The sequence below is a fragment of the Microcaecilia unicolor genome, chromosome 14 (assembly GCF_901765095.1).
Source record: "Microcaecilia unicolor chromosome 14, aMicUni1.1, whole genome shotgun sequence".
NCBI lineage: Eukaryota > Metazoa > Chordata > Amphibia > Gymnophiona > Siphonopidae > Microcaecilia > Microcaecilia unicolor.
The window spans coordinates 33,744,384-33,770,956 of NC_044044.1; the positions used below are offsets into that span (position 1 = coordinate 33,744,384).

The following is a 26,573-nucleotide window of genomic DNA, read 5'->3' on the forward strand; positions in this document are numbered from 1 at the left end:
GATTGGTCAGTTCCTTGAAGCACAGCCAGAGCTCAGCGTCCTGCACAGTAACTCTCAGACACCAGAGAGAGAGGGGGGGGCCTGACACCAGAGGGAGGGAGGGAGGGAGGGGGGGCCTGACACCAGAGAGAGGGGGGAGGTATCTCTGTCTCACACACACACACTCTCTCTCACACACACTCTCTCTCTCTCACAGTCAATGTCTTTCTCACTCTCACACACTGTCTCTCACACACTCTGTCTCACACTGTATCACGTTCACTTTCTATGTGTCACACAGTCACTCACACACTCTCTTGGTCTCATACACTCAGTCTCTCAGAGAGTCTGTGTCTCACACACACTCTATCTGTGTGAAACACACTCTCTCTCTCACACTGTGTCTCACATACGCACTTGCACACACTCTCATTCTCACACACACACTCTCTCTCTCACAGACACACTCGCACCCAGACTCACTCTCTTTCTCTCACACACAGACACACACTCGCACATTCACTCTCTCTCACACACACAGTCACTCTCACATACACTCTCTCAAACATACACACTCCGAGGAAAACCTTGCTAGCGCCCGTTTCATTTGTGTCAGAAACGGGCCTTTTTTTTACTAGTTCTTAAATAATCTATTATTTATTTATTTATTTTGCTGCATTTGTATCCCACATTTTCCCACACATTTGCAGGCTCAATGTGTCGGTTTTTGGAATTGCCTCCCTAAAAAAAACTTAGATATCTATCAATTTATTTGTGTTGTAGGAAACACCTGAACACTTGGCTGTCCTGGAAATCTTTGAGTGAAGCTATTATTACTAAACAGTGTTTTGAAGTATTATTCTCTGGCTTGTTCCCAGTCCTCTTCTTTGTAATCTTCATGGAGCTGATCAGGTTTCACGGAATATAAGCATTCATGTTATGTGATGTTATCTCTGTGCACTGCAACCCTTCCATCAGTAGAAGATGAGGCAGGAGTCATTTGAGGTATCTCAGCAGTCCAGTGCCTGACTTTTGCCTCCTACTCCTCTGTGCAGATGAAGCTGACAGGTCCTGATGACTCTCCATTAAATGGACAGATTCTTCATCTGACAGTGCGAAGGGAAAACCAGGTTCTACTGAATGAGACCTATGAGACAGACAACACAGGAACGGCCTCCTTCATCCTGGATACAGACTCTTGGGGACAGGAACACATCGAACTGGAGGTGTGAACAGGCAGAAAATATTCCCCCTGCTTTCTCCTCCCTGCCTCTTTCTATCCCTCTAAGGTGCACAGGAGTCTGCCACCCAGGTACCCTACCATCGGGGGGCAGTGCAGCTTTAATCACCAAGTACAGCCAAGTTCTCTGGGACTCCCAGAGGACCTGCCTGCCTGAGACACTGAAACTGTAATTTTGTTGCACCAACCCCTAATCAGGCAACAGTTCCTAGATCTCTGCATACTGCCCCTGCTTTTCCCTTCCTGAGTGGAGGAGCGGCCTAGTGGTTAGTGCAGCGGACTCTGATCCTGGGGAACTGGGTTCGATTCCCACTGCTGCTCCTTGTGACTCTGGGCAAGTCACTTAACCCTCCATTGCCCCTGGTACAAAATAAGTACCTGAATATATGTAAACCGCTTTGAATGTAGTTGCAAAAACCTCAGTAAGGCGGTATATCAAGTCCTATTTCCCTTTCCCCCTTTCCCTTATGACATCACAATATCAGAAGTGAGCCAATTATCAGGCAATCAAGCCATTGTGACATCACTGATGAGGTTGGCTCTTATTGGTGGAATGAGTGGAGGAATAACCTAGTGGTTAGTGCAGCGGACTTTGATCCTGGGGAACTGTATTGGGCAATCAAACCATTGTGACATCACTGATGAGGTTGGCGCTTATTGGTGGAATGAGTGGAGGAGTAGCCTAGTGGTTAGTGCAGCAGACTCTGATTCTGGGGAACTGGGTTCAATTCCCACTGCAGCTCCTTGTGACTCTGGGCAAGTCACTTAACCCTCCATTGCCCCTGGTACAAAATAAGTACCTGAATATATGTAAACCTAGTTGCAAAAACCTCAGAAAGGCGGTATATCAAGTCCCATTTCCCTTTCCCCCTTTCTCTTATGACATCACAATATCAGAAGTGAGCCAAGTATTGGGCAATCAAGCCATTGTGACATCACTGATGAGGTTGGCTCTTATTGGTGGAATGAGTAGAGGAATAACCTAGTGGTTAGTGCAGCGGACTTTGATCCTGGGGAACTGTATTGGGCAATCAAACCATTGTGACATCACTGATGAGGTTGGCGCTTATTGGTGGAATGAGTGGAGGAGTAGCCTAGTGGTTAGTGCAGCAGACTCTGATTCTGGGGAACTGGGTTCAATTCCCACTGCAGCTCCTTGTGACTCTGGGCAAGTCACTTAACCCTCCATTGCCCCTGGTACAAAATAAGTACCTGAATATATGTAAACCTAGTTGCAAAAACCTCAGAAAGGCGGTATATCAAGTCCCATTTCCCTTTCCTATTTAAGATTCTACATGGAATGTTGCTAGTGGAGGAGTTGCCTAGTGGTTAGTGCAAGGGACGTTGGGTTCGATTCCCACTGCAGCTCCTTGTGACTCTGGGCAAGTCACTTAACCCTCCATTGCCCCTGGTACAAAATAAGTACCTGAATATATGTAAACCACTTTGAATGTAGTTGGGGAAGAAAGGCGGTACATAAGTCCCATTCCCTTCCCCTTTCCCTTCCTGCTCCCTCTCCCTTTCTCCCCTCCCCCACCAGCAGTTCCTGTATCTCTGTTTATTGCCCGTGCTTTTCCCCTCCTGCCCCTCTTTCTCCCCTCAGTGGTTTCAGTATTTCTGATTATTACCCCTGCTTTCCTCCTGTCTCCTACAGGGCTGGTATAAGATAGAGGAGCCTGTTATGGAGGAAGGAAAATACACGCTGTACCATGAGGCAGCCCAGCACACTGTCATTCCTATGTTCACCAGTTCCAGCAGCGTTCTACAGATCCAGCCCTTGGAGGGAGAGCTGCCATGTGGCCAGGATCAGCAGCTTACTGTGGATTATATTATAGATCCAAAGGACATGGAGACCAGTGCTAGTCACCTGGCCATAGCCTACTTTGTAAGTACTGACAACTGACTACAGGGCAAATCTCTGACCCTAGACTGAGGACGGGGCAGCTCCCTTTTAACCCTGAACCTAGAGTGTGCACATGGGAATGGGGATAGTGAGGGGATGAGACCAGATGCTCACCTTTACAGCTTCTTAAGATTTTATTTTCCAGAGATAATTTAAAGGGATTTTAACTAGGAGTTGATTTTCCTTCTCCGCAGGTCATGGCGAAAGGAGGGATTGTAGAGGAGGGACAGAAGACAGTTGAGAAAGATGGTGAGTCTATCTGTCTGTCCATCAGTATTGATTTGAGATTACAATGTCTTTAACTTGCATAGGTTGCTCATTTGGGCTTTCGTCTTTTCCGTTGCTCCTGCCTCTCATGTTGGTAGGCAACACTGAGTGGGGAGAGGTGGTCCGCCAGCTCAGGGGCTCCTCCGAGCTCTCAGAGTTTCTTCTGTTGGCAGCCATCGCTCCTGGTCCACTGGGTTAATCGTGCTTAGCTCCTACAGTTGCTCCTGTATGTCCCAGCTGGCCCGGTTCGATGTCCTCCAGCTGCGCCATAGGGGCAGGCTGCCCCACTCGCACAGCTGTGTCTCGGCTCGGCTGAGATCCTGGAAGTCGGATACGGGTCAGCTCTCTCCGCTCCGGCGCTTGTGTGTTTATAGCTGTGAAGTTAATGTCAGAGCATAAGATGGCGTTGAAGCAGGGTCTATAGCAGTTGCTTGGTCTCCTTCCTTCTCATGTCATCACTTCTGTTTTTGTCTGCAGCCCTCCGAGGTTCTTTGACTATCACCCTTAACATCGCAAGCCACATGGCACCCCAAGTCCGTGTGCTGGTATATGCAACATTTCCAAATCGGAAGGCCATGGCAGACAGCACCCTCCTCCAGATCTCCAAGTGCTTCACTAATGAGGTGAGGGGCACACGGGGCCAGGATGAAGGAGAGGAGGATCGTGGCAGGCCGTGTCCTGCCCTGGTTCTTCCAGTCCTTCAGTACGCAGATGAGGGACACTCTGTCTCTCTCTCTTTCTCGTTCTCTCTTTCTTTCTCTCTCTCTCTGTCTCTTCTAAATATCCCTTTCTTTGCTTTCATCTTGTACACTTTCTATCTGTCTCAGGTAACCCTGGAGTTCTCAGTTCCAAAGGTGTTTTCAGGCTCCAAGCTTGATCTTCAGCTCCAGGCGGCTCCAGGATCCCTCTGTGCAGTCTGCGCTGTGGATCATAACATCCAGCTCATGAGACCAGAGGATGAATTAACTACAGAGAGTGTGAGTGATGTGGTGATGAGAGGAGCCCCCCCTTCTCTCTGGGGAGGCATTGCACACCCCATTCTCCCTTTAATTCCCCTCCTGTTCTTGAGTCATTATCGGACTCCTAGAATAATGGACATTAACTATGAGTTTCTGGTGCACTTGGCAAAACAGAGTCACCAAACATCCACTGATTTTACAGCCTCCCTGACCCCATTCATGATTAACCAGGCAATGAACCTGGAAACTTCTGTTTCAATTTATAGGGCAGAGATTATATGAAATGCATTAATTCTTCCCATGATGGTAGTCTCACTTCATTCCTTTCCACACAGCTGTATAATTTGTTCAGTGAATGGTACCAAGGCGGTCACCCCTCCAAAGTCCAAGAGCCAGACCCCTGCATGGAGCCTGGATCTCAAGGGAGACAACCCACCATCTGGATTCCATCCTGGTACCAGCGAGACCCAGACATAAACAGTTTATTTAAGGTATGATGTGATACAGCCCATAGGAGCAACCTCTTCCCACATCAAAGGTCACACAGTGAGAGATTGTGGCAATGGTGGCATTGGAAGTTGGGGCTGCAGGCATCACTGCTCTGAGTAACTCTATGCTGAAGGTCACACAGTGAGGGATGGTGGCAGAGGTGGGATTGGGAGCTGGGTTTTGCATGTGCTACAGCTCTGAGTGACTCCGTTCTAAAGGTCACACAGCGAGAGATGGTGGCAGAGGTGGGATTGGGAGTTGGGTCTGCAGGTATCACAGCTCTGAGTGGCTATGCTGAAGGTCACACAGTGAGAGATGGTGGCAGAGTGGGATCGGAAGCTAGGTTTGCTTATATATTTATTTTAATCTCCAATAGGATGCAGGACTGAAAATTATAACTAACGTTGCTATAATTAAGCCGGTTGATTGCTCCGTTCCGCCGCAGATGCCCCTCTATATGGGATCATCTGACCAAGGTATGTCTAAGACTGCCCCATCTTTTTTATAGCTGACCTCCAAGTCTATGCTGGCTCTGTTACTTGCAGAAAGAAAGATGGCCTGCCTTTATACTTTCTGGAATCCGGGAAATGGCTGTGATTTTAAACATCTCTCTCTCTCTCTCTCTCTCTCTCTCTCTCCCCCCCCCCCCCCCCCCCCCCTCTCTCTCTCCTGTGAACTTTTTCTGGGAATAAACTGCAGTAAGTCAGATGCAGAGTGCAAATTCCCCTGACAAGATTTGATTTCCAGTACCAAATTATGAATCATTTCCAGTCCAGAGCTGTTCATCCTGCAGAAGAGGAGAGATTGGGCTTAGGAACATAGGTAGCGGATTCTAGAGGTCATCCAAGGCTGGGGTTTGGTACGCCTTACAGAACGGGGAATGGGAGGAGCGAGAGTATCCAGAGCAGAGGACAGAATAGTATTATAGGAAGAGACAGCCTCATTGATAGACTTGATAGCATATGGTTGAGAAGAGTCAATAGTCTGAAGATTCCTAAATGCATAAGTAGAGAGTGGATGGGCCTGGGGGGGGGGGGGGGGTATTTAAGTGTGAAAGTTATCAAATGATGGTCAGAGAGGGGAAGAGCTGAGGCACAGAAACCCGAGAGTGAGCAGTTGGGGAAGAAGATAAGATCAAGACAGTGGCCATTCTGATGAGTAGAGGTAGTGGAGCACTGCTGAAGATTGAAAGAGTATGTTAAAGAGGGATCATTAGCATGAATGTTAAAATCCCCAAGAATGAGGGAAGGAGATGAAGGTTCAAGAAAGAAGAAAAGCCAGGAGTCAAAGTCAGTGAGAAAGGAAGAAAGGGACTGCTACTCTGAGAGGTAGAGGAGTGAATAGACAGATGTAGTGGATTTTGAAGGAACAAAAGCAGTGAAATTAAGATGGAAGAAGAGGTTGAAATCTATGAGAGGGTGAGAGTAGTAGCCTGACACCACCTCTGTGGCCAACCGAGCAAGGAGTATGGGCGAAAAGGTAACCTTCATGACAGAGTGCCCCAGCTGAAGCTGAGTCTTCAGGGCATGCTCTGGTGGATCTTCTTCCACTTCTATCCCACTATCAGTTGGTGTACCTCAGGGCTCTGTCTTGGGGCCTCTTCTTTTCTATATCTATAATTCTTCCCTTGGTGCTCTGACCTCCTCCCGTGGTTTTCAGTACCACCTTTATGCTGATGACTCCCAGATCTACCTCTCCACACCAGAAATTTTAGCAGGAATCAAGGCCCAAATCTCAGCCTGCCTGTCTGACATTGCTGCCTGGATGTCTCATCGCCATCTGAAACTAAACATAACCAAGACTAAGCTTCTTATCTTTCCCCATAAACCAACCTCTCCTCCCATTTTCTATCTCTGCGGATAACACACTCATCCTCCCTGTCTCATCAGATCATAACCCTGGGGTCATTTTTTACTCCTCTCTCTCTTTCTCTGCACATAGTCAACAAACTGCTAAAATCTGTCATTTCTTCCTCTATAATATCACCAAAATTTGTCCTTTCCTTTCTGAGCACACTACCAAAACCCTTATCCACACTCTTATCATCAATCTATTCAAAATTCTGCTGCATGACTCATATTCTCCCAGTGTTACTATGCTCATATTAGCCCTCTCCTCAAGTCACTTCATTGGCTACTTATCAATTTCTGCATACAGTTCAAACTCCTCTTATTGACTTACAAGTGCATTCACTCTGCAGCTCCTCAGTACCTCTCCACTCTTACCTCGCCCTACACTCCTCCCTAGGAATGCCATTCATTGGGTAAATCTCCTTTATCTGTACCCGTCTCCTCCACTGCTAATTCCAGACTCCGTTCCTTTTATCTTGATGCACCATACGTTTGGAATAGACTTCCTAAATCAGTACGTCAAGCTCCAACTCTGGCCCTCTTCAAATCTAGACTAAAAGCCCACCTTTTTGATTCTGCTTTTAACTCCTAACCCTTACTCACTTGTTCAGTACCCATTTTTTAATCTTTCTCACCTTAGTAATTCCCTTATCCCTTATTTGTCTTGTTTATCTGTCCTGCTTAGATTGTAAGCTCTGTCCCTTCATTTTCAAGTGTTCAGTGCTGCGTACATCTAGTAGTGCTATAGAAATGTTAAGTAGTAGTAGTATCGTGAGCAGACCAAGTGCATGATCTCTTCTTCACCACGTGAATAAAAAAGAATAGTCTTCGTGTGAGGCACATATGGTTCTTCACTGGTACCCTGGCTAAAAACCTTTGCAGAAGTGGCCAAACTGTTTTTTTTTTTTTTTTTTTGGGGGGGGGGGGGGGGGGGGGGTTCGGTTAGAAAGTGGAAATACAGCAGAGACTCTCTGAGACTGCCAGGCTGGTGCTGGGTCAGAAACTGTCCAGATCCAGGGGATGTTCTGAGCTGGGCTGATACAGGTCAGCAGTGTGTTAAAGCATTGCATTGCATGGTTATATGATACCCTTTAGTCTGTAATACCCGGCTCCCTAGGCTGGGATGGTCCATTCTGGTTTATAAATGGGGGAGGGACTGTATCTCTAGATCAGTGATGTTGGTAATGCTCTGTGCTTCATACACCTACAGAAAGCAGCCAGTACTCACATAGGCAAGAACAGACACTCTTCGCTGACACCTGGCTCTGGAGCCTCCACTCAATTGGGTAAGTGCTGCTAGATTGTACTTAGATCATAGAACTTTCTGTGGGTAGCACCCAGGGAGTCGCTGATCATCTGTATGTAATCTCAGTTCTAATCCCTGGCTCTGTCACTGACTTTCCATGTGTAACCCTGGGGGAGTCACTTTACCTCCAGCGTCTTGGCTCTAATCTCTGGCTGTGCCATGGATTTTCTGTGTGTGACCCTGGGGAGTTACTTTAATTCCCACAGCAGCCCCCCCCCCCCCCCCCCCCCCCGCTTTATACAATGATAGATCATGTTGTGCCAGGTTATTTGCTTTTTGGCTCTCTAGATCCACTGGTAATGAATCAGTTCCAGTCACAGTCCCTGACACCATCACAGACTGGGAAGCTTCCATGTTCTGCATAGCAGACATCGGCTTTGGACTCTCACCAGCCAAACGTCTAAGAGCTTTTAAACCCTTCGCAGTGGAGCTGACACTGCTGCCCTCCATGGTCAGAGGAGAGAGCTTCCCTGTAAAAGTCACGGTCTCCAATAACCTATTCAACTGCATTAAGGTAAGGGACAAAAGACAAATTAATGTCATCTAACTCGTGGTACATCAGTCCCTTGCTACTTGAATTAGTGCATCATGGGAAGGGACATGGGGCTGATCTTGTGTGTTTCCTGTCCCCACATGATTGGTTTATTTGCAGGTCCATGTATCTCTGGTAGACTCCCCGGACTTCCAGGTGTCTCTCTGTCCCAAGTGTTCCTATACCAGATGTCTGTGCGCTGATGACTCTACAACTTTCTCCTGGAACATCACAGCTATGATACTGGGTGAGTCAGGTGGAGGAGGGAGGGGTACATGGAGGGTGGTACACAACTCAGTGTACTGAAGGCAATAGCGTGACATCACCGTCCCAGCTATCCCCCACTGGTGCTTCTCTGCAATGAGTTTATCTTTACTCAACCTTTCTTTCACACTGGAAACACCTGTCTCATTCCCCCACCCCCCCCTACAATTCTAAAGCAAGCATCCAATTACAGCCCTTCCTGTCACAAGAGATGACCATTGTATGCCAATCTCAGAAACTTTAAAAATCCTTGGAGTCACCATCGACCGCCACCTAACTCTCGAGACTCATGCGAACAACACAACAAAAAAAATGTTCTACTCCATGTGGAAACTGAAAAGAATTAGACCATTCTTTCCAAGATCTGTCTTCCGCAGTCTAGTGCAATCACTCGTACTCAGCCACCTGGACTATTGCAACTCATTATACGCAGGATGCAAGGAACACATACTGAAGAAACTTCAAACAGCCCAGAATACAGCAGCCAGACTCATCTTCGGAAAACCAAAATGCGAAAGTGCAAAACCCTTACGGGAGAAACTACACTGGCTACCACTCAAGGAACGCATCACTTTCAAAGTATGCACCTTAGTCCACAAAATCATTCACGGTGAAGCCCCTGCATACATGTCCGACCTAATTGACCTGCCACCCAGAAACGCTAAAAGATCGTCTCGAACCTTCCTCAATCTCCATTTCCCTAAGTGCAAAGGCATAAAATACAAAGTACTGCACGGATCGACTTTCACATACATGAGCACACAATACTGGAATACACTACCTCGCAGCCTGAAAATGACCTACAAACTGACCGACTTCCACAAACTACTAAAGACATATCTCTTTGAGAAAATCTACGGCAAGGATCAAAACACATGAAGCCCATACAATCTCATAGACACACGCCAATACACTCTCTGAAATCTCTTGTCCCGCACTCTCACCACTCCTAAACCCTACCCACAGGTAACATTGTCAGACCTCCCTGTTCCCTCAATACTGCTCTGTCCCCCTCTCAACTCACCACTGTTATATTCCACTGTTCCATCCCCTAATAATATCCTGCATTTACTCTGTCTTATATAACTCTTCACATTGTAACTCATTATTGCACTGCAACCGATTGTACTTCCATTATTTACAATGTATTGTAAGCCACACTGAGCCCGCAAATAGGTGGGAAAAATGTGGGATACAAATGCAAAATAAATAAATGATAAGAGGTGGAAGGAGTGTATAAATCAGTTCAACTATCTGAATTCACTTGGTCCTCTTCTCCAGCTCTCTCTGATTCCTCCACAATTTCAGCAGACTGTTGCATGCCATCCTCATGTGACTAAAGGTGTAGGATGCAAACTATCCCACAGCTCCCAGACCCTCCTGATGGTTAAAGTATCTGTGTCTCACTCTAGGGGAGATGAACCTGACTGTCAGCACCGAGGCTCTGAGCACCCGACAGATCTGCTCTGGGCAGGAGACAGTGGTACCAGATCAAGGCCGTACAGACACCTTGATCAAAACCATCCTTGTCCGGGTCTGTGTCTACACTTCTTTCCCCATCTCCCTCCAGTCTCTGACTTCTGAATGCTTTTATTATGTCATAGGGACCTGTTGTGAGGTCACAAAGCTTTGTTAGCTGAAGGAACCAGTAAGAGTTATCCCCTACTCCAGGAGCCTCAGCGCTAAGAGCACTTCAACCCTCCCTTCAGTCTCCTGGCTCCCTGATATGTTTTCAGAGCAGATTAAGACCAACCCATTATGATTTTTTTTTTTAATTTAAACTATTTCCAGGCAGGTCACAACGTACAATCAGAAATTACATTCCAATAACATGATATTATTAAAACAATTAAAACACAAAATCTGCGTTTTATAAATTTTCCCTTGCAGCCTCTGGTTTCTCCGCGGGAAATGCTAAGAAATTACTTTAAAGAAGTCCTTGAAATTGGTGAAGATCAATTTCCCCCTATCTCCCAGGTTTTTTATATCCCGGGTAAAAAAGATGAACAACATTTAAATAATCAGGCAATAGATGTCTCTGCATTGATAGAAAGTTCAGATAGTGAACAACCCACTGCTTCAACTTTACTTGCCACGGTTGCCTTGACCTCAGACAAGTCATGGATATTAAAGAAATTTTTCCTAAAGAAAGAGAAAACCTTTAGAGGATTACAAACTCGGATATTTCCTGACTTGTCGAGGGACACGCAGAAGCGTAGGCAAAAGTTCTTGCAGTTGAAACAGGAGACGCTCCAATTAGGAGCAACGTTTTATTTAAAATATCCATGTAAATGTTTGGTTAATTATCAGAATGTCAAATATGTGTATTTTGACCCTTCCCAATTATGTTCCTTTTTAACATCTAAGAGAGCTCTATAAGTGAATATATACCTAGCCTGTAATGCTGAAATCTTGTTTTTGGCTATAGTGTATTTGAAATGTTTAATTTCTTTTCCTTATATCTCCAGTTATTGATAACTTGGACTCACTATTCGTGGACTCTAAAGCATCTAAAAAAGGAGATGTTTTTCTTTATTTTCATTTTTGAGGAAATTCTCTGTAAACTAGTATTCTTTAGCTGCTTTTTTCTGTCAAGTAAATTTACTTGTGATTTATTGAAATAATAATAAACAAATAAATAAATAAATAAATAAATAAAAAAAACACAAAATCTACTAAACCCAGAGCCACAGTAAATCTCCAATACCATCTGAATCACCCAGACAGCACCAGTTGCCTGTGTGACTATTATGGCTTTAAAATGCTGTTAAATAAGATGAAATTATTCACAGGCCGAAGGTAGGGCCTTCTTAGAAGAAAGCGATGGGAGTGAATGGTTACCCTTGTAATCTCTTTTAAAAGGGCAGTGTTGGGATTTAAATATTAGCCTAATAATATCTATCCTATAACCAGCATTTTTCAACACACCAGCAACATTCACACATTTTCAGTGATGCTATGTTGACAACCAACAGTGTTGAACCTAATTATAAGCCCTGAGCTGTATGATCTTACCTTAAACCACATAATATTGTCTCTGTCAATACACCTCAGTGGAACACCTCCACCTTGCCATTATTTGTGTAGTCTGAGGGAGGTCTCTGAGAACTTTCAGGAGCACCAACCATAGTGTGTCTGAAAATTCACACACAAGGCATTTATATACTTGACATGCCAAGGCCTTGGAATATTGAGCCATCTTCAGGAATAAAAGACCTTGTGCATTAATAGACAGGCTGCCTACTGTGGGTGTCTGCACTGTGTCTCCCTGCAGATGTTGTCTGTGGAATTTGCACTTCTGTATTTTTATCTTCCTTCTGATTTCTTTGCATTATCTCCACAGCCAGAGGGGGTCTCAGTGGAAAAGACCCACAGCTCCTTGCTCTGTCTGAAAGGTAAGGGGATAAACTATGCATGGAAAAGTGTGTAAGCATATTATGTTTTGTGTATGTGGTATTTGCACCTGTATCTTTATGTACATGGATTTGTGGGCATGTGTGTGACTAGAGCACAGTTAAAGATGTGATGAGATGAGAGCACATATTCACAGAAGATCAGGAATTCCAGTTCCACTTCTACTGTTCATTCTGTAGGAACCTTTGAGGAGTCTGTACCACTGGAAGTTCCTGATTATGTGGTTGAAGGGTCATCTAGAGCCTACATATCTGTGTTTGGTAAGGAATTACGTGGAATTGTACACCAACTCTTATTCTCATACCATAATTCTAAAAGTATTCAGTATGACCCTGCATTTTACACAGATTTCTCATACCTCTGTGGAAAACTCCCTTTTTTCAGGAGACATCTTGGGTCCCACCCTGCACAATCTGGATAGACTGATTCAGATGCCCGTTGGTGGTGGAGAGCAGAACACGATGGCCTTTGTCACTGTCATATATATGTTGCAGTACCTGGAGAAGACGCATCAGTTGACTGATGAAATCAAGACACAGGCATATAAATATTTGATAAGCGGTCAGTACCATTCATTGGGAGGGCTAGATTGGTGGTGGGAGTCTAGGAGTATGAATCAAAGAGTGTGTGTTGAACCCCACGAGCACATACAAAAAAAATGGTCTTTCATGGAGGAAAGGGGACATTCAGTACATTGGACAGCTCAGTTATTCTAAACTCATGCAGGGAAAAAAATAAACATTCAGCACCATGGACAGCTCACTCAAGTAGGAACTGTATGTTGTGACCCACTTGGGAAGGGAAAGGAGGAGCTGATTCTCATGCTATCCTCCAGTATCCTCTAGTCATATCTGATTTCTGGAGTATCCATATGAAATATGCATGAGATAGAGTCAATCGTGTTGCTTTAGTTATGTGCAAATATATTCATTGTGACAAGGGTTTACTCAAAGAGCAGATTATGGATTCACCAATAGCAACTGAACAAAAGAAGATCTGTAAAATGCATTTTATGGATGCTTTTTAAATCCAGGTTATCAGCAGCAGTTGACTTATAAACACAATGACGGATCCTACAGTGCTTTTGGGAAACGCGATGGAGGCGGTAATATCCGGTGAGTGATTCACAGCGGCCCTCAAGGAGACTTACTGTGAAAGTAGGTTACGTTAGCACTTAACTTTATTTCAGACCACATCCCATTCAGTTTTAAAATGCAACCCAGAAGTGACCCGTTGCCCATTAATCTCCCCCCACTTTAGGCTGACTGCCTCGGTTATGAAGAGCTTTGTCCAGGCCGTGTCATATATCCCCATTGACCAGCAGACCATAAAGGATTCCATGAGATGGCTGAGAGACCAGCAGCTTCCCAGTGGCTGTTTTCCTGATGAGGTTAGTCTCTTCCTGTCAGCCATCAAGGTAGGTGCAAGACCACTTCAGTTAGATATCTGACCTTTTTGTCGTTTATCCCTGAAACACAGAGAAAGGTCTGAGCTAAATCTAAGAGTGTTGGTGTCTTTTGTCTGTCAGAGTAGGTTGTACTCTCCTGGACTCACACTGAGATACACTAGTCTGTAACTGGGACCTCCTTTTAGGTGGCCTGAAGCTACGTGGTGTGTCTGGGCACCTCGATTCAGTTACAGAATACTAATGTAACCTGATATCAGTGGACCTAACATTGTGGAGCCCAGGTTGTGGTAGCAAGTGGCAGCTGCAACCACATGAACACCCCTTTCATTTATACATTGTGCCACTCACCTGTATCCTTAGAGAAAAGCCACTTACTCCCTTAAATGGTAGATAGGATGCACTGCATAGGGCAGGTTGATGCCATTTTCAACGGGCTTTCCCGCAACTCTGCGCTATAAACAAACTGTGGGGGTCTCTTTAAGAGCCGCCAATATAATGCTAGGACTAACCACGAGTCCGAGGTCTCGCTCCCACTGCTCCCTGACTACACGCAGGTCTAAGGTCGGGGCATGATGCAAGAGCGCCCTGCAGAACCATGAAAGAGTGAGTGAGATTTATATGTGGGGGCAACATATAACCATTTATCTTTTCTTTCCCCTTCTCACCCCCCCCCCCCCCAAACACTGTTTGCATTGCAGGGTAGTGTGGATGATGGCAAATCTCTCACAGCCTATGTTGTGGTGACACTGTTGGAGATGGGCATTTCCACCTCTGTGAGTTACCCAAATCATTAATACTTTCCCCACATCCCTCCCCTAATACCTCTATGTCTCATTTAACAGTGGAAAGTAACATAAAAAACAAATTCCATGGTTTAGAATTGCTATTTGTTACTTATGATAGGCTGGGAGCGGGAAGGATGGAGGAGGTGACAGAGGTGGCAGTCACAGCATCTGATCACACGAGCAACTTTTACATAGTGAATTGTGTTGCAGAAAGAAGATTGTATAGCTATAAGCCTCTGAGATCTGTGTAAAAGAGGGTGCGTCACGATCAGTAAAAATAGGAACCAATCCACAGGGAGACCTGCATTTTCCACAGTGGCCAAAAGATGGTCCCAAAGCTCCATGAGTCCAAGCTGTTTTCCGAGATGATTTAGGGTTTATACGTAGCACTGGACAGTGCTATACAAAGGACCTGGTTCTGTCCTGCCTTCGGTCCATAGTGCTGGACACTGCTTGGCAAAGGACCCGGTTCTGTTCCTACCTCGTCCAAAGCGCTACGCATAAGTATGCAGAGCTCCTGGTTCTACTCCTGGCCCAGTGTTTCTGGATCTCTGTTGCTATAGTGACTGTGCTCAGAGCAGATGGGGAAAGGTGACACCAGGGCTGGTGCAAGAGTGTTGGGGGTCCTAGGAAAATCTTTAGCCTTACACCCCTCCCCAATTAATTTTCAAATCCTTGGTCCATCAGCTTCCCCACATCCATAATTTTTTAGACACATAAATACTTGAAAATAGCCTCCCCCCCCCCCCCCCACACTTTTCTGCAGGTAAAAATACTTGCTGATTGTTCTTAGAGTTTGTTTGACTGTCGAGACTTTATTCTTCTACTTTGATGCAGCTGCTGTTCTAGACAACTGCCTAGTCTTGCCTAATTGTTAGACCAGTCCTAGATGACACCAGATTTAAAGCTGATAATTGCAGGGATGAAGGAGGCCCTAGTGCATGAGCTCTGTTAGGTCAATGAGTGGATGAAAGTAAGCCGGCAGGGTAGATTTAAAAGAGGGGCAACGTTCCAGTGTAGTTATGAATGAAGACTCAAGGTGTCAGATCTGAGCCCCAGCACCCCTTGAACTGCATGAAAATGCTATGTCATAAGTACATAAGTAATGCCACACTGGGAAAAGACCAAAGGTCCATCGAGCCCAGTATCCTGTCCACGACAGCGGCCAATCCAGGCCAAGGGCACCTATGTTCTAAAATAAAATACAGTAATTTTTCTTCCTCCTTGCAAAGTCTACAGTTTCCGTGGACTTGGAGGGGGCCACCTGTCATTGTTAATGTCTCAAGTGATGGAGGAAAATGCTTCTTTTTCTTTCCAGGATGGCATGGTGTCGACGGCTCTGTCGTGCTTAATGGCCTCAGCCAGAAACCTTACCAGTCTACACACCCATGTGCTGCTGGCATACGCCTGCTCGCTGACAGGAGATGTGGACACCAGAGCATTCCTCATGGAGCTGATAGATCAGCAAGCCATCCAGTCAGGTAAGACCTCTGCTGAAAGTAAAAGAAGCTGCTTGGGTTTGGCTTGAAATGTCCTTTTTTTTTGTTGTTTTATTTTCTCTTTGGCTAAGTATTTCTAATGTTTGATGTATGTTCTGCAATTTATTGTTTGTATTTTATTAAAAGTTATTTTTTTAAATAAGCTTCCCAGCCCAGCCACCCTTTTCCTTTTCCCTAAATCACAGAGGTGGAAACTGCCCTTCCTCTGTCCTCCAAGCTTATTACTCACTCCTTTAACCACAGTGCCCGCCAGCTCCTGCAGTAATTCCCCTCTCCGTCACATCCCATCTCGTTCCCTGTTGGGTTCACGCATGCTACGATCACATCACCGGGCAATAAGCCCCTCTCTCCCTTTCACATTCAAACTATGCAATCATGTTATTTACCTTTCTTACAACTCAAACCATTCTTGGTCCATTCCCATCTGGTACACTGCATATTCTGTGTAAATAGCCTCGGCTAAAGTCTCTAGACCTTACTCAATCCATATCCCCTTAGTTTGTTGGGCTTTTTTACACCATTGATCACATCTGCTTCTTCATTCTTTCTGTGGATTTCCTGACTCCGTTGATCTTGCTTCTCCTTGACTCTCCCTTTTCATTTTTAGTGTATTATGTAATGGATGATTCTTCACTGTTATCCCATTAGCAGTTGGTGTCCTTGGAATGTTGTCTGGAGGTCTTCCCTTTGGCTATACTTGTCCTCTTGCTGTTCTTCTCTACTCCTCCCAAGGTTTTCATGACTGGTTTTATACTGATGTTTGGTAGATCTACCTTGGCACTAGAAACTTTCAACCAGGATCTAGTCTCAAAGTTTAGTTTGGTTGTCAGATATTGCCACTTGGATGTCCCACTGCCACAAACATGGCCACAGCAGACCTTGAGATGTTTCCTTCCAAATCCATTCTCCCTTCCTTTTTTTCTCCCTATTTCTGTAACACCTTTATCTTTCCAGTCTCTTTAGCAATAAGCCTTGGGGCCATCTTGGACTCTTGGATCTTCTACATTCACCTAAAATACATAGTTTTTCTCTTGAGTATCACCAGAATCCTTCTCACACTTTTTGCGTCTACTTCTAAAGGCATATCCAACTCAACCAGTTATGCTCCACACTTATTTATTCCTTAGTACAAAATCACTTTCTACAGATTTTTAGCCAATTTATCATTGACTTCCACATTCATACTCATTCACCCTGCACCATACACTTATTTATACAAATACAGTTTTACAGCTCTTGAGAAAACTTGCTAATGCAAATCATCATTATATATTATATATACAATGTTCAGTTATTTGAAGAAGTTGATTTAACCCAGTTGAGAGTGTTGTTACTTCTAAAGGCAGAGATGATTTTGGCTGGCATCTAACTTTTCTGAATAGATATTTAGGAAATACTGAATTTGTCTTCCCTCATGTTCTCCTTTTCGGTTCCTATTTTGCTCTTTGGATTTTTTTTTTTTCCGGTTACTATTCTTTCGTCTTTGTATTTTCAGTTTTTTTTCTCTTTAATTGAAGGATGGTTAAAGCAACATGAGAACCATGGAAGTAGGGTTCAAATCCCATTGACAATTCTTGGGACCTTGCCTCAGTTATAAATTGAATTCTCTAGGAATAAGGAAATAACTTACTGTACCTTGAGCTACTAGTGTAAAAACATACTTTTCCAGACTCAGTCATCTGACTACAGTCAGAATCATGACAGACCTCCCAGCGAACCATCTATAAAACTTACCTACACTATTAATGACCAGGAAACCCCTGTTGTTCAAGTCACTACATGACTCCCCATCCGTTTCCTTGTACGGTTCCCACTTTACCTTTTTACTGAAAAGTGCTGTTACTCTGCAGTTCATCCTTAAATCCCACCTCCTTAACATGTTCACTATCCATGGGACCGACCGGCTGCTCTTATCTCTGCTGTTTCTGCATCATTACCTTACCTGGAACAGCCTCTCATCATGGAGTCTGGCTCCTCTGGCATATTCAAAGCTAGTTTATTGGGTTTTTTTAAATCACCTTTTTTAGTCTGAAACATTGACTCTCCTGCTCATATAATCTTCTTGATTTTAACCATGTTTTCTATGATAAAAAGCCTGGTGTCTCTCATTGCCTTCCTCGATTAGCTATTACACTGTAAGCTCTGTGGGCAGGAAAACTGTCTTCCATGTACCCAAACATCTAACATTGCTACTGGACAATCCCACCCCTGAATTGGAATATGCTATATTAAAGGAGACTTGCTCCATTTTCAGACTGGAAACAGTGTGTGTAATGTTAAAGGAGACCTGTCGCTCTCAGGCTGGGATTGGTGTGAACAGAGTTAGAGATGATTTATCCTCATGCTAAGGTCAGTAAAAGGACCTCTGTTTCTCACCCCTCAGATGGGCAGCTTCACTGGGAATACAACACCCGGTCTGCAGAGAACGAGGGATACTGGGCTCAGCCATTCTCTTTTGATGAGGAGTTGACTTCTTATGTACTCCTTGCTGTCCTCTCGGACCCAGACTTAGAACGCATCGACATCGGAAGAGCATCTGCCATCGTGAGGTGGCTGACCAGGCAGCAGAATGCCTACGGGACTTATTCTTCTACCCAGGTACCATCCAGAGCCTGGGAGGTCTTGGGAGGCTCAGAGTCTCTGCTCTTAGAGGCTGGGAGGGTGATTTCTCACATTAATCTCTTTCAATGGCTCTGTTCTCTCACCCAGGACACAATGGTGGCACTCCAGGCCGTCACCAAGTATGCAGCGTTGACTTTCACTGAGGATGGAGAGGTCGCAGTGACAGTGACCTCCGCCCACAGCTTCCAGACGACCTTCCACGTAGATAACAGGAACAGATTACTGCTACAGCAAGCGTCTCTCACTGAGATTCCCGGGAGCTACGAGGTGCGGGCGAACGGCACTGGATGCGTGCTTGTGCAGGTGAGTGAATTTCAGAGGGTGTTCTTCTAGGATTCCCTAAATGCCACATCCAGTGCCAGGATGGGACTCAGTCTGAGGAGTAGATCAGGGCTGGAGTTAGGGCCCCAAAGCCTCCGCATCCAATGCAACCTGAACCAGAGCCAGGAATAGAACCCAGGTGTCCTACCTTGACAGATGTTGACGCTGTCTGATTCCCATGTCAGCTCCCTCTTCCCATCTGACTGGTTTACTGTATAGATTTCTCTCTCCATAAAGGTAACCCAGAGGTACAACGTCCCTCCTCCAATGAGCAACGCGACCTTTTCTCTCAGCTTGAGCATAGAGCCACAGGACTGTGCCAATTCTACAGGACTCCTGTTCCTCACTATCCATGTCAGGTACAAGGATGGGTTCAGCTCGGGAGGGAGTATTTCTGCCTAAGCGATATGCAGAAATAAATTATATGAATAAAACAGCCCTGGCTTCCTAATCTATTCTCTCACTGCAGTATCGCTGCCCCTCTTTCTTTCTAGGTACAACGGGAACTGCAATGCATCCAACATGGCTGTTATTGAGGTGGGGATGCTGTCAGGGTACAGCCCTGGAGACGACATGGAGCAAGTGGTAAAATCCTACTGAACCCCTGTTCTCCTCTGAGAAGCAGCCTCGACACTATAAACCCATCTTGTCCCTATTATGGTCCTCTTGGAAATATCCCTGAATATCCCCAAGACAGAAGCTGAATCCTGCTTCCACCTGTTTAGCCTTAGAGATACATTTTTCAGAGAGAAAGAGACACTACTACTACTACTTAACATTTCTAGAGCGCTACTAGGGTTACGCAGCACTGTACAATTTAACAAAGAAGGACAGACCCTGCTCAAAAGAGCTTACAATCTAAAGGACGAAATGTCAAGTTGGGGCAGTCTAGATTTCCTGCGTAGAGGTATAGTGGTTAGGTGCCGAAGGCAACATTGAAGAGGTGGGCTTTGAGTAAGGATTTGAAGATGGGCAGGGAGGGGGCCTGGCGTATGGGCTCAGGGAGTTTATTCCAAGCGTGGGGTGAAGCGAGGCAGAAAGGGCAGAGCCTGGAGTTGGCGGTGGTGGAGAGGGGTACTGAAAGGAGGGATTTGTCTTGAGAGCGGAGGTTACGGGTAGGAACATAAGGGGAGATGAGGGTAGAGAGGTAAGGAGGGGCTGCAGATCGAGTCCATTTGTAGGTTAGTAGGAGAAGCTTGAACTGTATGCGGTACTTGATCGGGAGCCAGTGAAGTGACTTGAGGAGAGGGGTAATGTGAGCATATCGGTCTAGGCGGAAGATAAGACGCGCAGCAGAGTTCTGAACGGATTGAAGGGGGGATAGATGGTTAAGTAGGAGGCCAGTGAGGAGTAGGTTGCAGTAGTCGAGGCGAGAGGTAATGAGAGAGTGGATGAGAGTTCGGGTGGTATGCTCAGAGAGGAAAGGGCGAATTTTGCTAATGTTATAGAGGAAGAAGCGACAGGTCTTGGCTATCTGCTGGATATGCGCAGAGAAGGAGAGGGAGGAGTCGAAGATGACTCCGAGGTTGCGGGCAGATGAGACGGGGACGATGGGGGTGTTATCAACTGAAATAGAGAGCGGAGGGAGAGGAGAAGTGGGTTTTGGTGGGAAGACAATAAGCTCGGTCTTGGCCATGTTCAGTTTCAGGTGGCGGTTGGACATCCAGGCAGCAATGTCGGATAAGCAGGCCGATACTTTGGCCTGGGTTTCTACAGTGATGTCTGGTGTGGAGAGATAAAGAGACAAATTCATCTTTTCCACCAGTTCCTTATTGAAAAACAACCACCCCACTGTTGTCCCCTAGTTCTCCCCTCATAGGGACAATCATCCTAGATAACCCAGGCCTCTTCTCAACTTTTATAGAGAAACTCCTTAGAGTAACAGCTCTGAGACCATAGGCTCATATAGACCCTTCTGATTTTGTTTTTTTTTTTAGCTCTTACGGGGGCCGTCTGTGAAGATGGTGGAAATCAAAGATGCCGCAGTCTCTATTTATTTGGACAAGGTGACAGTCGCAATGATCAGGTCACAGAAGCGGGAGGGGGGGGGCAAAGACATGGGGAGGAGAAAGGGATGTGTGCTGGTAGAAGAGTGGAAGGGGGGAGGGGAGTGCGTTGATGGAAGGGCTTGGTGAGAGCAATGTGATGGTGTGGGGGAAGGTCAGTTATTGATGGGATGAATGCAAAATGTGAGGGGGCAATTGGGGGGGAGGGGGTAGGTGCTGGGTGTAAAGAGAGAATTCACTAGGGGATGCTGTAGTGTGTTGTAAGTTGATTGTTTCCTGGCTACCGTTAAAACCCAAAGGGGTAAGAAAATTACAGACTGATTCTTTTCCTCTCTTTCCTGCAGCTGGACTGTGTTCCTCACTCTTACCCTCTCCCAATGACAAGAAAGATCCTGGTGGGTAACCTACAGCCAGCACTGGTGAAAGTCTACAACTACTGCCAGCCGGGTGAGGCACGTGGGCACACGTGGTGTATGTGGGAGGATACGGGGGGGGGGGGGGGGTGAGGGATTTATGGGTGAAGCTCGTGTGTGGCAGGTGGACACTTTCTAGTCAAGATGCTCATTTGCTGCTTCTCATCCAGGAGGGGATTAGGACAACTACTGCCAGCCGGGTGAGGCACGTGGGCACACGTGGTGTATGTGGGAGGATACGGGGGGGGAGGTGAGGGATTTATGGGTGAAGCTCGTGTGTGGCAGGTGGACACTTTCTAGTCAAGATGCTCATTTGCTGCTTCTCATCCAGGAGGGGATTAGGACTTCAGAAAAGATCCATTTGTGTGGCTTCCTGGACTTGGCACTTTTTCTTTCACAACCCCTAGCCATGGGACCCCCCAGTACTTGGAGAATCTTTGGCCCTCTGGGAGAGTCCCATAGCTCCCCTCCCACCCCACCAATCTGTGCTGTGGTGTAGGTAAAAGATCTGTGATGGGCAGAATGTGGAAAACATTTGTCCCTGAGGTTTGATTTTATTTTGTCAGACCCATCCCCCTCCCCCCCCCCCCCCCCCCCACTCTTCTGGTTCCTGTATCTACTACCCGTTGGGCTTCACTACAATCTGTCACCTGACTAGAGACCATGATAGGCTGTAGCATGGCAGTGCCAGCTAAACTTCACTTTCTATTCCAGAGAACAACGCAGTGATGGAATACAGCGCCCTCTGCTGAATAGGTAAGACTGAGTCATAACAGAGCCTGTGGCTAAGAGAGGTGGAGAAACTGTGTTGGGGGGGGGGGGAGGCAGGAGTTCTGTGACTACCCAGGTGACAGGGCAGAAGTATAATGGGGTAATTCAGAGATTAATAGGTGGGGGAGGGAGAATTCTGTGGTTGCTCAGACATTCAAATGGAGGAGTAGGTTAGTGGTTAGTGCAGTGGGCTGAGAACCTGGGGAACTGGGATTGATCCCCTCTGCAGCTCCTTGTGACTTTGCGGAAGTGACCTTAACCCTCCATTGCCCCAGCTACAAAACTTAGATTGTGAGCATACAAGACATAATAAATAGAAACCCCAGAAAGGCAGTATATGAAATCCCATTACGAGTGTCACCTCTTTTTTTTTTCACTCAGGAGACTGCTGGTGTTCATTTGCATAGGATCTTCCCGTCAGGAGACGTGACTCCAGCAGTAGTGGCAGAGAATTGTGATGGGGGAGTGGGGGGGGGGGGTTATGATGTTGATCTTTGCTCATCTTTAACTCTTCTGCTCTGATATGTGACTGTTCTCACTTTACACTGGATTGTTGCTCTCTCTCTCTCTCAGTAAATGTTTGATGAAGCTGCTGCTGTCTGTGAATTTATTTTATGCTTCTGTCTTACACAATAAGAGACATTTTCCACAGTAGAATTATTTTGGCAGGGGGGCGGTGGTGGCTGCTGCCATGTAGGCAGGTGATGTGGATGATGTTCGCAACCCTTGGGTAGGGAGAGCCCACAGTTATACAATCAGGGTATTTAATGGTCAGATTCCATGTGTGGAGATGTGGAAATATTTTAAATTGATTTGTTGCCACTGTGGAACTTTGTACATGTGTACAAAGAAGCTACAATGAGGCATTAAGCTGTGGAATTTGCTGCCAGAGAATATTAGGTTAACAGGGTTTAAAAAAATATTTGGACAAGTTAATGGAAGAAAAGTCAATAAGCCATTATTAAGATGGAGTTGGGAAATCCACTGCTTGTTTATAGAATAAGGAGCATACAATGTATTGCACTGTTTTGGGCTCTTGCCAGGTAACTTGTGACCTGGATTGGCCACTATTGGAAACAGGATGCTGGGCTTGATGGACCTTCGGTCTGTCCCAGTATAGCAACACTTATGTACTTGGGATTCTGAATGGAATGTTGCTACTCTTTGGGGTTCTACATGGAATGTTGCTGCTCTTTGAAATTCTGCATGGACTCTTGTTATTCTTTAGAATTCTAGAATCTTCCTACTCTTTGGGGTTCTACATGAAATGTTGCTACTCTTTGGGGTTCTTCATGGAATGTTGCTACTCTTTGAAATTCTGCATGGAATCTTGTTGTTCTTTAGAATTCTAGAATCTTGCTGCTCTTTGGGGTTCTATATGGAATGTTGCTGCTCTTTGAAATTCTGCATGGAATCTTGTTATTCTTTAGAATTCTAGAATCTTGCTGCTCTTTGGGGTTCTATATGGAATGTTGCTGCTCTTTGAAATTCTGCATGGAATCTTGTTATTCTTTAGAATTCTAGAATCTTGCTGCTCTTTGGGGTTCTACATGGAATGTTGCTACTCTTTGGGTTTCTGCCATGTATTTAAGTACATAAGCATTGCCACACTGGGACAGACCAAAGGTCCATCAAGCCCAGCATTCTGCTTCCAACAGTGGCCAATCCAGGTGACCTGAATTGGCCACTGTTGGAAACAGGATGCTGGGCTTGCTGGGCCTTTGGTCTGTCCCAGTATGGGAATACTTATGTATGCACCCTTTTATATCCCATCCATACTGTGATGCTGAAGTAAGTGCTTAAGTAAGTGCTTAAGTGAGTTAGTGCGTCTTGACACCCTTGCTGAACCCCTTCATCTACAGCCGGCGGAACAAGAGCATCAAGGATGCCTTAAAGCAGGCCTTATCAAAGAGCATCTTCTTCGCTAAGAGTGAGAAATAACAAGGCCAGATGCGTGTGGCATATCCCCTTCATCAGTGGTTCTCAAACCTGTCCTGGGGGATCCACCAGCCAGTCAGGTTTTCTGGATATTCTTAATGAATATGCACGAGGCAGATTTGCATATAATGGATGTGACAGGCAGATAAATCTGTCTGAAAACCTGACAGCCGGTGGTCCCCTAAGATAGGTTTGAGAACCACTGTCCTACACCATTTAGGTCATTAGTTCCTGAACCTGTCCTGGGGGTTCCCCAGCCAGTCAGGTTTTCAGGATATCCACAATGAATATGCATGAGATAGATTTGCATACCAAGGAGGCAGTGTATGCAAATCAAGCTCATGATATTCATTGTGGCTGGTTGAGGGCTTCCCCAAGACAGTTTTGGGAATCACTGATATAGGTCCTAAAAGTCACTTGCCCAGAAATGAGGTCGATTTTCTCCGCACCTTTGTATCTATTTATTTAATTCATTTATATTCCTCATCTAAAAACTAAGCTTAGAATTGAGAACGGGTACAAATGAGAATGACAGTCCACAGTGCTTCTGAACCCAGTCAGCACACGCAGCTAATCAGGTTTTCAGGATTCCCACATGAGCTAGATCTGCATTCAGTGGAGGTTGTCATGCAAATCTTTCTCATGCATATTCTTTGTGGGTATCCTGAAAACCTGACTGGATAGATATATCCTGGGTTGAGAACCCCTGTGCTTGTGAACCGAGGACACAAATTTTCTTACATTAATGGGGCGTTTGGGGGGGAGGGGAGGATTCAACATGTCCCACTCCATTCAGTTTTGGGAAGACAGCTTTGAAGAATTTATTAATTGCCAGTGGGGTTTTGCTTGATATTGGATGTGTGGCTGACTCTAGAGCAGGGGTTCTAGACCCAGTCCCAGGCCTACACCCAGCCACTCAGGTTTTCAGGAAACCCACAGTGAAGATGCATGAGATAAATTTTTATGCACAGCACCATTATATGCAAATCTATATCATTCAAATTCATTGTGGATTTCTTCGAAAACCAGACTGGCTTGCTGTGTCATGGGCTGGGCTGAGAACCCCTGGTCTAGAGACCTAAGTATCTGTGCAGTGGGCATTTTAGTACCCTCAATATTGAGCAAGATATTTCACTGTGTCCACGAAGGAGTCATCTGGGTTGCGTTTAGCACCCCTAATCATTCTGGAAAGTAGTCTCCTTTGTGGACAGCCTGGAACTGCAACATAAGACATGCCACACATCACCCTCCTCTTGACACAAAATTCACCCAGTCCTCCACAGGGGTGTAACACTCCCCACCCTCTTTGATATGCATAGGCGGTCGGTGGCCCAACTGTTTGGGGAAGCTAAAGGGGGCGGGGTTAGGGGTGGGGCCAGGGGTGAACCTTAAATCCATAATTGTCTGATAACACACAGAAAAAAATTAATAAATAAAAATAAAAGTCACAATTAATACCTTTTATTAAATTTAGATATGTATCATATGTCAAAGAATAAAGTGGTTGCTCAAAGCATATTCTAACCACAATTGCTCAACTGCAAAACACTATGCACAACTTTGTGCAAAAACACACTCAGAACCTTACTGTATTACACTGGGCAGAACCTAATACACCAACATACCATGACCCATATGGAAAATGCAGACCGTCAACAATATGAAACAAGGGATCATAATATCACAATTCTCATGTAGAGCCACAAAACACCCTAATTCATGTTTAATGTGGGATAAAATGCCATAAATAAGTAAATAAATATAAACTTTTAATGTTGAGCACCTGATTCTCAAAGTGGACATATTCCAAACACTATAATGAAAATAAAATGATCTTTTCTACCTTTGTTGTCTGGTGACTTTTTCTGATCATGCTGGCCCAGTATCCGTTCTGCTGCTATCTGTCCTCAGTGCAGGTCAGGAAGTCATCCTCCTTAAATATCTCCCTGGCAACCCAGCCAACCCCCCCCCCTCCCCCTGCTCTCCCAGCAGTAAGGTAAACAAACCATAAACCAATTTCTACAATTGTTACACAAGGCTAGAGGGCTTTCACTGCAGCTCCTGCTGTGAGGATGGAGGTAAATCAACAATTTAAACCTCTCAGAGCACAGCAGGGGAGGCTTAGCCTGTCCAAACCTCTTATACCGGGCGCCTATGTTGATATGTCATTCCTCCTTCAGTTCCCTCAAAATATTTTTTCATTATTATTATTTGCTTGATTGTAAACTTCCTTATGTCAGGTAACTGGATAAAGTGGGGATATAAATTGCCCCTATTAAATTATATTGTTAGTTGTCAGGGAAGAGAAACTCTGTGACCTGTGAGGTATGAATAATTATTCACCTTGTACTCCAACGCTTGCTGATAATTAAAATGATAATATTCAAAGTGGATATCTCTGAGGTGGGTCATTCTGGAACTATGAGCTTATGCTGAGCGTAAGCTGTCCTGCATGGCCGTCCGAACCGATGATCAGATGAGGGTTTTAGACAGATGATATAGATTGTGAATCCATCTTTTTTCCAGATTGGAGTTGTCTTTGTAGGACTATTTTGTCCCTCTCCCTTCCCCCCTCCAGAATGCTGGAGTTCTCAGCTCACCTGAGTC

The 26,573-nt window shown here is 45.3% G+C and overlaps 2 protein-coding genes across 4 annotated transcripts in view; both read left to right on the forward strand.

The window, feature by feature from the left end:
• Positions 1-26,573, forward strand: part of FOXJ2 (forkhead box J2) — a 584,760-nt gene that overhangs the window by 190,090 nt on the left and 368,097 nt on the right. The gene's annotated exons all lie outside the window — the stretch shown is intronic.
• Positions 1-26,573, forward strand: part of LOC115457685 (alpha-2-macroglobulin-like protein 1) — a 41,971-nt gene that overhangs the window by 11,172 nt on the left and 4,226 nt on the right. The window contains exons 11-37 of one of the 3 annotated variants that reach the window (XM_030187228.1): positions 1,035-1,205; positions 2,874-3,104; positions 3,317-3,371; positions 3,867-4,012; positions 4,217-4,366; positions 4,684-4,839; positions 5,214-5,313; positions 7,898-7,973; positions 8,282-8,507; positions 8,646-8,772; positions 10,202-10,323; positions 12,133-12,184; positions 12,383-12,463; positions 12,588-12,764; positions 13,237-13,318; positions 13,464-13,593; positions 13,683-13,688; positions 14,310-14,384; positions 15,715-15,877; positions 18,279-18,493; positions 18,605-18,820; positions 19,076-19,197; positions 19,333-19,423; positions 20,776-20,844; positions 21,189-21,291; positions 21,972-22,013; positions 22,410-22,482. In XM_030187228.1, the coding sequence (XP_030043088.1) occupies positions 1,035-1,205; positions 2,874-3,104; positions 3,317-3,371; positions 3,867-4,012; positions 4,217-4,366; positions 4,684-4,839; positions 5,214-5,313; positions 7,898-7,973; positions 8,282-8,507; positions 8,646-8,772; positions 10,202-10,323; positions 12,133-12,184; positions 12,383-12,463; positions 12,588-12,764; positions 13,237-13,318; positions 13,464-13,593; positions 13,683-13,688; positions 14,310-14,384; positions 15,715-15,877; positions 18,279-18,493; positions 18,605-18,820; positions 19,076-19,197; positions 19,333-19,423; positions 20,776-20,844; positions 21,189-21,291; positions 21,972-22,009 (3,180 nt within the window). In that variant the 3' untranslated portion in view covers positions 22,010-22,013; positions 22,410-22,482. Of the gene's footprint in view, positions 1-1,034; positions 1,206-2,873; positions 3,105-3,316; positions 3,372-3,866; positions 4,013-4,216; positions 4,367-4,683; positions 4,840-5,213; positions 5,314-7,897; positions 7,974-8,281; positions 8,508-8,645; positions 8,773-10,201; positions 10,324-12,132; positions 12,185-12,382; positions 12,464-12,587; positions 12,765-13,236; positions 13,319-13,463; positions 13,621-13,682; positions 13,689-14,309; positions 14,385-15,714; positions 15,878-18,278; positions 18,494-18,604; positions 18,821-19,075; positions 19,198-19,332; positions 19,424-20,775; positions 20,845-21,188; positions 21,292-21,971; positions 22,014-22,409; positions 22,483-26,573 lie in introns of all 3 variants that reach the window. The other 2 variants (XM_030187227.1, XM_030187229.1) reach the window with 2 other exon arrangements.